We start from the raw sequence: 12,107 nt of genomic DNA, 5'->3' as shown, positions 1-12,107 counted from the left end.
AACTCATGGCATGCACAGGCCAAGCTTCGTGCCTGCCTAGGGCTCTATTTACTTACATTGTCTTGAATTCTCTCATCACATCCTCCAGTTTACAGATGGAGAAGCAATATTTTTTTCCGCTTCATTTTATCATCTTAACAACACAATATGTTAAATGCTTTGCCATGGACTTAGAATGGAGTCTGACAGGCAAAAGTCCAGCCTTGGCTCTGCTATATACCTGTGGGGTCTGGAGGAAATTTCTTAATTTATTTGAGCCACAGTTTTCTCATCTGTAAAACAGAGATAATGGTATCTACCTCAGCTCTTGGCTTCAATGTCAGTATTTTCAGAAAGGCCTTATTCCATCATTCTGAGGAATCTTGTTCCCATCACGCCAGTCATGGGATCCCATTACCCTGTTTTAGTTGTTTTTTTTTTTTATTTTTTTTTCTTTTTTTTTCAACGTTTTATTTATTTTTGGGACAGAGAGAGACAGAGCATGAACGGGGGAGGGGCAGAGAGAGAGGGAGACACAGAATCAGAAACAGGCTCCAGGCTCTGAGCCATCAGCCCAGAGCCTGACGCGGGGCTCGAACTCACGGACCGCGAGATCGTGACCTGGCTGAAGTCGGACGCTTAACCGACTGCGCCACCCAGGCGCCCCACCCTGTTTTAGTTTTGTTACAGCCTTTATCATCATCTGAAGTGTTGTCTTGTAACTGGTTTCCAGGACTATTGGCAGCCTCCCCATTTGAATGTAAATTTCACAAGGACAGGGACTGAACCCAAAATCTGGTTCCTGGCACACAGTAGGCACTCATTATGTGTTACATGAATGGGCAGCGAACCAGGCAACAGTTAATGGAGATGGAAAGGGGAAAGTGACTGTACTTATATTTAATGTCCTTGTGAACAATTCTATGTTCGCTTTGAAAGAAATCATTGTATGCTTTGAACACTGCTATTACAGTAGGTAGAAGGGTTTGAATTTTTTCTATTTTGCCATAACGAAGGTCTGAAAATAAGTTGAATGTCATCATCCATTGCACGATAGTCCATCCCTGACCTGAGCTGGGCTCCAGTAAAAGGAGCAGGGACACAAATGCAACACACAGACCCCGAACGGGACCTTTTGTACGTGTGACTGCGGGAGACGCTGAGAGAAATGTGGAACCAGAGCTCACCTGAGTAGGTTTTAGCCTTCATTCTCCCCACAAACATTAACCTCAGAGTAAGTGACATGTCTGGCTGTGTCTACAAAAGGCACCTCCGGCCTCCACTGACTTGTTTATCTTTGCCGCTGTTTCAGGATTCTGAGAAGCGAACCCCGCTTCATGTGGCTGCGTTTCTGGGAGATGCAGAGATCATTGAACTCCTGATTCTGTCAGGTAAATACCAGATCTACTTAAAAGTCAATTGCAGATAAAAATTTAAATGACCAACTCACTAGATTGACTATGACAGTGAACCCAAACGAAATTTCTTTATTGTGCTCATGGAAGTTTATTTGATCAGTGATTTTATCAGTAGACAAAAACAAAAAAAGAAAACAAAACAAAAAAACAACAATGCAAGAAGTTATTCTTATATGAAAAATGGCGTAGCCATTAAAACATTTTATTACTTTGAAAGTCTGATTTGACTAATCAGGCCCAGTATTATAGATGAATTCAGTAGATTTGGATATCTTTTCATTTTTTTGTCATTAAAAAAATGAACAAACAAAACTGACTCCTTAAAGCCTGCATGAAAAACACAAATGTATCTGTGTATTTACATACATTTAAATTGTGTGGCAAAATAATACTATGTTTTGTTTATGGATACATGACTATGACTATGTAATAAAAAATGGAAGGAAAGGAAATATACCAATTTCCAGATGGTGGTTACCTCTGAAGAGGCTGGTTGAGTGAGAGATATTTTCAGGGAAGGGTAAAGAAGAGACTACAACTCTGTAAAATATTTTGTTTAAAAAAAATTGGAAGCCAACATGGCAAACGTGGTTTGGGGGCTATTATTCTCTTTATATTTTATATTTTATGAATTTTAAAGATCTCATTGGATCTAGAAATACCAATGCTTTCATTTTTGGAAACCTGTATGCTTGGTACATCTCACCAAACTGGTTTCCAAAACCAATATGTGCTTTCTCCCTTGAGTATTTGCTAGACAAATCCCTAGAATGAATCTGAGCACATGCACGTGTCTCAGTGTGGATTGCAGATCGGCTGGCTTTTTCCCCTCCTCCTTTTTGTTTGGGAAGATTAAAATCTGGAAGAAATACCTCTGCCTGCAGACTATGCAAAAGGCCTATATTAAGATTTTGCCTTTGTTTGCGATAGTAAAGGGAAACTGTAGAAATCCAAAGTACGCTATGCAAAGGTAGGAGCTAATGCATGTATTCAAACAGACGTGGGGAACACTGTAGAAGAAACTAACAAGAATTGTGCTGTGATACACCAGGAAGGTTCACATTGCCCTTACTTTTGTTGTGTTCGTGTTCTTGAGGTGGATTTTCCCAGGAAGCAAGTATTCAGTGCCTTACGACGTGTGTGTGCTCTGTGCTCCTGACAATTGCAAGGAGCTTAGGTTAGATTCTGTGTGACATTCCTTGTGCTTTAAAGAACAGGCCTAACTGCTAATATATTGAGATTTATTTTTGCAAGTCATTTCTTATTTTATGTTTAATGTACATTGTTTCCTCCTTTTTTTCACTTTCCATTTGATAGACTGATTTTTTTTTCTGCTGGATTAAAGGTTATATTTACTGAAAAAAAAATAAAAAATGAAGAACAGGCCTTCCTTCTGACAGTTTTAAAGATGTTCCAGGGCTGTGTTCCAAACAAACATGTATTGTTTGGGGTGACACAGACTATGGCTGAGAGCCAGTACATACCTGGCTGGTTGCCCTATAGCTGTAGAAACTTGGGCCATGGAAAATTGTAGGCAAAACCAGTGGGGGTGTAAAATAAGAATGTTGTGGCACGACAGCTAAGGGGTCCCAACCAACCAAGTGTTGTATTAAGAGACATCTCAACGTCTCAGAGGAATGTTTAGTTCATGAAGGTGAAATTCAAAACTTTGTCTTAGACCCCCAACTTTGGTTTTTGGTTTGTTTGTTTTTCCACATCCAAAGGAAGATTTTAATTCTACAGCATGAAGTTGACCCCTCTATGTTCCTCAGGCATCTGTGGGTTGGTGACTGTTTGAGAAACTTGGTTTCGTATCACCTTCACGTGGGATGGAGTCCATCAACCTCACTTACATGGGGCTCATCTACTAGAGCCTGGAGAAAATTTTCCACAGATCCTGATCTGCACACCTGTTTAGTCTCTGGTATAATTTTGGATGGCACATGCAATGGAATTTTTCCTCCTCCTAATATCCAGTTAGGAAGACGTAGGGTACAGGAGAGCATTGGGAAGGTTCTTTCGAAGTTTTACTCAACTGTGGAAGCTTAGACAAACTCCTGGAATTCACATGGCTTTAATTTCCTTGAAAGGTCCTTTATTCAATTTGTATATTAAATTCCTAAAGAAATATCCTTGTAAGAGCACGATGATTTCATTTCTGAGCTTACATCTGGCAGCTGACCCTTTAGGGAATCCAACCAAACTGCTTTCCAGTTTAATAATGGATGAGGTGCTAATGATTCCCATGTTGGACAAATGATTTGGCCTTGCCAGAATAGCCCATTACAGCTGTGTACTCCATTGTTGTATTAACTTACAGAGCATAGTGTAACCCAAGCCCACTAAATTCCCACTGACATTATCTCCTATTAGCCAGGCGGATGGAACCCTGAATGCCTCTGAGTAGAAAGGGAGGAATTCAGGCCTTGAAACTTTCCTCTTCTTATAACTGCCAGTTCAGATTCTGGCTCTATTCTCCCCACCCCATCCCCAGTCTGGCCTCTGGCTTCTGTTTGGGAACTAGCCGAGTCAGGATTTAAGGCAAAGAGAAGGTGAAGAGCATGCTAAATCATTTGCTGGAGATGCATGAATGAGATCAGCGTGAACCAATCAGTGGATCCGTGGCTAAGAGTTAAGAGATTGGGGTTGAGCTAGAGGAAGCCTAGCACACAGGAAACTGAGCACTGTCACAATACCCTGTAGAGAAACTGGGATGCTCGAGGTTCAGGTCCTGGGCTGAAGGAAGAAAACTGGAGGTACCCACCTGCTAACGTGGGAGTGTTTGTGAGGTGCAACTGCTAACTAAAAATGATATGTTTATTAGACATAGGCCACCAAACAAGTGTATTCTTGTAAAATCATTTCCTGTGATTTGTCAAAATGTGATTACCACGGTCAATGCAAATTGCCACCAGTGCCAGGGGCAGGTCATTCTTTTGATTCTTTTATGCATAACAAATATTCATTATTCATCCTTTGAGGTTGGATTTGATTGGTGTTTGTTTGTTTGTTCTGGTGAAAGAGGGGTGATTAAACCAGGCACCCTCAGTGTGGTGTGATTACAAAGTAATGAGCCATTTTCTGGTGGGTGTGTAAACTGGTTCTAAAGGCAGGTCCAAAGGGAGTCTGAGAAAGGTTTTAAGCAATTGTCACATACACTGAATTATCATACACTCTTCCAAGGTTATTGCTTTGAAGGACAGTGCTCCTGGGCTGTAATAACATTTGGTCTGTTTGCTTAAAAGCAAAATCAATAGCAAGCTGATCTCATTACATTGAAGTCATATTTCATATGATCTTTCGTATGTATTTATTTCTACAATTAAAAGTCAAACTTTGGATAAACCAGACTTAAGAATCAATTATCCTTTCTGGGCCTGTAAGGTTTTTCAGTCACTTAGTCTACCTTTTTCCTTTGTTTTACTTCTTCCTAGATGACAAGGCTGAGAGAACAGGAATAGTGCCTCTGGGAAAGATACTTAGTTTCCTTTACTCTTGATCTCCATAAAAAAAAAAAAAAAATCAAGCAGTAATAGGGATAAGATGAAAACATACTTAATTTATAATTAGAGTTTATGCCTGACAACTTTTAGTTGGGTCTTTGTTTCTGAAGAATCAGTATAGCCTAGCACCTTTTTTTTTTTTTTTTTTTTTTTTTTTATGTTTAAGGTTGAAAATGTCCTTGGGTAAAAAGCATTTGCCTTTAAATCATTAGACATGCAGACTCTGTGTCCTTCAGTGCACAATGGCGCCTGACAGGCAGGTAAATAACATGCAGCTTCCTTTAGAAAAATCAGTTATAAATATTCAACTCAAAACCATCTGACGTCTCCCTCTGACATGTAAACAAGACTCTTGGACGTGTTCAGCGGAAGAGGATGAGGAAACCAGTGGCAGGGGATGACACTGATGAAATACTGCTTGGTCCCCATTCAGATAACTCTGCTTTTGTCATAATAATTTTGCTGTTCAGGGAGAGGAGATTTCCCTGGCAGCTGCCCGTTTAACCTTCTGGAGGAGGAGAAGTGGAGGGATAGAAACTGAAGGAAGCTACTTCCTAGATTTCTAATTATTTTTCAATTCCTCAAGTGACGCTAAAGCTGCAAGGAAACAATGCTGGCATTGGTTGGTTGTTACACGCCGGGTGTGGGTTGTTTTCTGATATCAGCAAGCTCGGGGTCATCTTTCTCCTTGAAAGAATGTTAATATTAAGAGCCACATTGAGCGCTACATAAAACTGAAAGTTTGCAGACTATATAAATAATAATAGTAATAACAATATAATGTAAATGTATAAATATAAATAACAAGAAAAAACAGTCATAGAAAAATAGAGGAAACAGGCAAAAAATATGAACACGCAGTTCTCAGAGAATAAATTGCAAATGTCCAGTAAACAAACATATTAGAAGATGCCCAACCTCACTATTAAACAGGAAAACAGAAAAATGTGATACTGCTTCCTTCCAATCAGATTTGCAATATTTTGTTGGCTGATAATATCAAGTATTGATGAGGATGTGGGGAACTAGGCAATCTCACACGTTAGCACTCTTTGGAGGATTGAGACTAAGGATTAAAACCGAAAGTGTGTGTGACCCATGACACAGAAAGTCCATTTCTAATTATCTATCCTAGACAAATACTTGCACGTTTGTAGGAGGAATCATTTTATGGGTGTTCCCAGCAGCATTTTTTGAATAATGAAATACTGGAAACAACTGAAATACCCATCAATGGACAGAATGTCTAAAAAATGTACTGTGTTTATATGTTGGAATACATGTGGTAATTAAAAAGAATGGCGTCATAAGTATCAACAGAGATGGCTATGAAAAATATATCGTGTGAAACAATGCAGAATGTCAATTCAGAAACAATTCAGGAACTCAGAGTGTTATAGTAGGATACAATATTCAGAGGGTTATTACAATATGATATAATCTATGTAAAAGCATACTTGTAAAACACTATAGATTTTTAAAAATTACTGTGTAATGTTTTAAATATGCAAAAAAGAATATTGTACTGACCACTCAGCTTAATTCTCTCAGTTTTCCTTGGTACACATATTGGCCTGCGTGGGGGTAAAGGAAACTGGAGGCTTATGTACCAGGCTCAGGGCAGTGATTTTTTTTTTTTTTCCTTCAGTAAGTGGGGAGAGTCCAGCATTGAGAATGATTCTCCAGAGGACTTTACTCAAATCTTTAATAATTCATGTTTTAGGGATGCCTGGGTGGCTCAGTCGGTTGAATGTCCGACTTCAGCTCAGGTCATGATCTCACAGTCCGTGAGTTTGAGCCCCGCATTGGGCTCTGTGCTGACAGCCCAGAACCTGGAGCCTGCTTCTGATTCTGTGTCTCCCCCTCTCTCTGCCCCTCCGCTGCTCATGCTCTGTCTCTCTCTGTCTCAAAAATAAATAAAAACATTAAAAAAAAAAACCAATTCATGTTTTAAAGAAGAATGCATTATTTGTATGATGAAACCATGAAGTAAAATAGGTCTGATTTTCATTATGTTAGGCAGATTTTCAGAGCTGCTGTATAAACTAGCTCAGTGAAGGAGACATTGAGGAATCTCTCTTTTAACCAGAAAGCTTCCTTCAATTAGCAACTGTTAATTTAGGACTGCCCTGGGCTTGGACCTAAATTGGCACATCGTGCCAAAGACAGATGCCCCCAGTTTCTATTCCTTAGTCCCTGATTCTGCTCTGATAATAGTTAACAAGCAATTATGTAGTGCTTACCATGTGTCAGAAAGTGATCTCAGGTCTTTTGTGGTTTATCCTTCTAGAATGTTCAATATTTTTACAAAAGCAGGCTCATATAATATTTTGGTACTTACTTTTTCCACATAACAATGGTTTGTGGACATCCCTCCACATTAAGAATTCTTATAAAGCACCACAGCCACCGCATATGGCTATATACTAATTTATTTAACCAACTCTTCTCTGTCTAACACCAAGATTGTTTCCTGTATATTACTTTTTTGGCTAACCTTTTTTTAACACATTCTTGAAGATTAGTCTTAACATTAGCCCATAGTTATTTCCTTTAGAAACATGTTATAGAGCATTCTAATACACTTACACAAAGACAGAAATAGGTTGTGGGTAAGAGAGAGAAAGAAAGGGAGAAGAGAGAAGGGGAGAGAAAGGGAGGAAAAAGGGGGAGGCAGAACACAGAGGGAGACTGAAGGTAAGATTTGGACATGCCATGGCAAAAGCTGGTGAACACAGGTACCATGCACGTGCCCTCTGCCCCTCGTTGGTATCCTGGTGATCTGCCTGGTGAGGAGCTACTGGGGTGAGATGTTTAGATTCAAAATGTGGTGATACAATTTGGGAAGACAGCAAAAGATTCCCTGAGATTCTCGAGCTCTCTCACCTCTGGGTAGTCATGAACTTCTGTGGTCCCACCTTTTCTGGGTGTGCTGACCTTGCTTCTGTTCTACAGCTGGGGATCTATCTGTGGGATCAGCTACAGTGATTGAGGAGGGAAGAGAGCATGAGAACACATTGTTAACTTGAAAATGTCTTTTCAAATTGGACTGTGCCACTGAGGTTATCTACAAATCCAACAGCAGTTGTGGTTCCTAATCAATTATATATATACCTGGAGTGAGCCTTCGGAAAATCCTGGAAGAGACTGTGCCTGGGCCATTTTATATGAAAATGTCATTTTTTTTTTTTATCCGTGAGAAGGGCCACTGACCAAGAAAAAATAGCATAAGAAAAAGCATCATAATCTTCCCCATTTTTTTAAGCTTACTTATTTATTTAAAAAGAGAGCGAGAGAGAGCACGAGCTGGGGAGGGGCAGAGAGAGAGAGAGAGAGAGAGAGAGAGAGAGAGAGAGTCCCAAGCAGGCTCTACACAACCAGCATGGAGCCTGAGTTGGGGCGTAAACTCACAAACCGCGAGATCATGACCTGAGCCAAAATCAAGAGTCTGAACCACCCAAGTGTCCCAAACTTCCCTATTTTTATTAAGAAACATAAAACTCCAGGGGCGCCTGGGTGGCGCAGTCGGTAAGCGCCCGACTTCAGCCAGGTCACGATCTCGCGGTCTGTGAGTTTGAGCCCCGCGTCAGGCTCTGGGCTGATGGCTCAGAGCCTGGAGCCTGTTTCCGATTCTGTGTCTCCCTCTCTCTCTGCCCCTCCCCTGTTCATGCTCTGTCTCTCTCTGTCCCAAAAATAAATAAACGTTGAAAAAAAAAAAAAACTTAAAAAAAATAATAGTAAATATTTCAAACATACAGAAAATATGGAGAAAAATATAAGTAATACCTATGTACAGCAAGCTTTAAGATATCCTAACGTTTTCCATATTTGTATCATATCTGTTTTCTAAAGAAAATATTGAAGATACACTTCCAGCCCATTTGGCATACTTCATCCTTTTTTCTCTACCATCCCTTCCTAGAAGCAACCACTGTCTAGAATTGCTATTTGTTTTCTTTAGCCATATCTGTTACTTTTGCTTCACACCTATGCATCCACAAACATCATGTAGAATTGTTTTTGTAAATTTAAAAACTTTATATAACTGACATTATGTAATAGGTATTATTTGTAACTTCATTTGTTCACTCACGTTATTCGTCTGAAGTGCATCTGTTTATATATATATATATATACATCAAAAACTTCAGTCCGTTCATTTCCATGACAGTATGACATTCCATCGTACACATATACCACAATGTATTTATCCATTTTCCTTTTGACCAGCATTTAGGATTTCAATTTCTTGCTGTTACAAACATGGTGCAGTAAACATTTTTCCACATGTGCGAAAGTTTGTCCAGGGTATATGTTTGGGATGGGTCGCTGGGGAGGAGGGCACATGCAATGTCAGTTTTACTGGGTAGCAGCAAATTGCTTCCCAGAGGTGGTTGTACCAGTTCATACTCCCACCACCTGTATGTAAATCTTTTTTTTTTTTTTTAACATTTATTATTGAGAGACAGAGAGAGACAGAGCATGAGAAGGAGTGGGGCGGAGAGAGAGGGGGACACAGAATCTGAAGCAGGCTCCAGGCTCTGAGCTGTCAGCACAGAGCCCGACACGGGGCTCGAACTCACAAACCGCGAGATCATGACCTGAGCCGAAGTCGGACGCTTAACCGACGGAGCCACCCAGGCGCCCTAATTTAAGTGTTAATATTACTCCCTACCCTTACTAACTCTTGGGATTGTCATACTTTAGAATTTTCACCAATTTGATGGGTGTGAAATCGTATGTTAATGTTGCTTTCATTTGCTTCTCCCTGATAAATTTTGAGAAGTATATTTTCATATGTATCTTGCCATTTGGGATTCTTCTTGCATTAGCTTTTTAAGCTTACACACAGGCAATGCAAAATTTGCTCTCTCAAAGACTATGAATAATGAAGTATGTATTTTTGTTTCATATTATTATAACCAGTGTTTGGAGCTAAAAGGAGAAATGTAGGGGAAAAGGAAATGAAATCAAGGGGGAATGTACATGTATAAATACTTGCAATATATATATATATATACACATATATATATATATATATGAAAATGGAAAAAGAGAAAGATGGAAAGATAGAGGGAGAGAGGAATGAATCTAAGGAAGGCAGAGAAAGATTGGAGAAAGTAGAAGGGAAATTTAATCAATGTTTAGTGGAAAGGTTAGTTGTGAAGTGAGGCACACTGCCTAAGAGCTTGGGCTTTGAAGTCAGACTGCCTGGGTTCAAATCTACCATTTCCTAGCTGGATACCTGGAGCTTATTACTTCTCGTGGCCTTAGTTCCTTCATCTACAAAATTAGCATCTTAATAGCATCTCCCTATTAAATGGACTACACGTTTGTTAGTATACCAAGCAAGAGCTCAGATTATATTAGCAGTTTCTAACAAGGCTGTTAGCAATTGCACAGCTGTAATAATAGAATTTTAGCTCTTCCGAACTAAAGGGAGCTTTTAAGCAAATGAGTAGACAAGTTGGGCTTTACCACTTAGCATTTAGAACTGCACTGTCCAACACGGTAGTCACAAACCTGCGGTGGCTACTGAGCCCTTGAAGTGTGGCCAGTTCCAGTGCGGATGTGCTGTAAGGGTAAAATACACTCTGGATTTTGAGGCTTTTGCATGAGAAAAAGAATAAATTACCTGAATAATTTTTAAACTCAATTACATGATAATAGTTTGGGTATATTGAGTTAAATAAGATATATTACTAAAATTAAGTTTGCTTCTTTTTTTTATCCCCCTTTTTAATGTGGCTACCAGAAAATTTTAAATTGCATCCTTGGCTCCCATGACATTCCCACTGGACTGCACTGACTCTGAGGCTCCGAGTCTGAAGGGATGCGGTACCCACAGCAGGTACCACATCTGACACACATAGCGTTTCTTCCTACGAACGTACTAAAGGAGGGGGTGACTACAGTGGTTAATGGGACAGCGTGCAGACAGTTCAGTGACACCTCAGACTCAGACACAGGGTGTGATGCGACCAGGTGTTGTCCCTCTCAGACGACTGGTTTGACTTTGTGACATGAAGTTAAAACTGGACAGGGCAAGCGAACGGGATACCCCGATGCAGGCATCCCCACCAGGCATCCACCCCTATAGGACGTTCACTCCAGAGCGTTTAGCTCAGGACGTCTCGCTACAGGACAAGGAGATAACCTGCCGCTGTTGATTCTTAGCATGCCCAAACTGATTTTATTTCATCCTTATTGATGTAAGGGGCTTCAGCCTTTTCGGGTAAACTGCCTGGACAGAGTTAGTAGAATTAGGATTCAAGTAATTTTAAGCTTGACGAACTAAGCAACAATTTATCAGTGGCTTTCAACCTTGACAGCATATTAAAATAACCTTGGGTCAGGGCGCCTGGGTGGTGCAGTCGGTTAAGCGTCCGACTTCAGCCAGGTCGCGATCTCGCGGTCCGTGAGTTCGAGCCCCGCGTCAGGCTCTGGGCTGATGGCTCAGAGCCTGGAGCCTGTTTCCGATTCTGTGTCTCCCTCTCTCTCTGCCCCTCCCCCGTTCATGCTCTGTCTCTCTCTGTCCCCCAAAAAATAAATAAATGTTGAAAAAAAATTAAAAAAAAATAAATAAAATAACCTTGGGTCTTGGGAAGCTTTTAAAAAATACCTGCACTTGGCTCTATCTCAAGCCAATGAAGTCAGAAGGAGGGGAGGGGAGGAGAGACCTCTCTCTCTCTTGTTTTAGGGATTATTATGTTCTTGCTCTCTGTAATTAATATTGTTGATGGTATTTGTTCTTCAGTTAAGGAGAAAAAATAGGGTAAGTTCTATGATTTATTTCCTTTTAGCTGGTGGCTTAAACTAAATGGCTAGCTCACTTTTACCCATGAAAGTCTCCTGTCGCCTTTTTTTTTCTTTTCTTTTTAAAACAAGGTTTCTATTTTTCAACTCTCAGCTGGCCTTGGCCTCACTGAGATTAGTCACTCCCTGATTCCACTTGACTCACTTTCTCGGCCCTTGTCCCAGAGGCACCCCCTCCACATTTCCCCTCCTCTGCCTTACTTTCTAGTTTCTTTGATTCATGTCTCCACTCTTCGTCCTCACAAGCTTCCTTCCTTGTAGTCCTGAGGCTAACATAGGCTCCTCAGGTTGCAGCTACAAAGATATCACACATATTTATCTTATCCTCCTCTTTTATAGCCCTTTGAAGAAATTTTCCATCTGGGCAAAACACTGATCAAAACCCTGGACC

General features: G+C 40.3%; 1 protein-coding gene across 13 annotated transcripts in view; it reads left to right on the top strand.

The window, feature by feature from the left end:
* ANKRD44 (ankyrin repeat domain 44) overlaps nucleotides 1–12,107 on the top strand; it is a 224,952-nt gene that overhangs the window by 45,178 nt on the left and 167,667 nt on the right. For all 13 annotated transcript variants that reach the window (XM_045034212.1, XM_045034216.1, XM_045034218.1 and 10 more), the window contains exon 3: nucleotides 1,292–1,370. In XM_045034212.1, coding sequence (XP_044890147.1) covers nucleotides 1,292–1,370 — 79 coding nt within the window. The remainder of the gene's footprint in view (nucleotides 1–1,291; nucleotides 1,371–12,107) is intronic.

Source organism: Felis catus, chromosome C1 (assembly GCF_018350175.1).
Source record: "Felis catus isolate Fca126 chromosome C1, F.catus_Fca126_mat1.0, whole genome shotgun sequence".
Classification (NCBI taxonomy): domain Eukaryota; kingdom Metazoa; phylum Chordata; class Mammalia; order Carnivora; family Felidae; genus Felis; species Felis catus.
The sequence above is the reverse complement of the archived record's forward strand: the minus strand, read 5'-3'. Positions and strand labels throughout refer to the sequence as shown.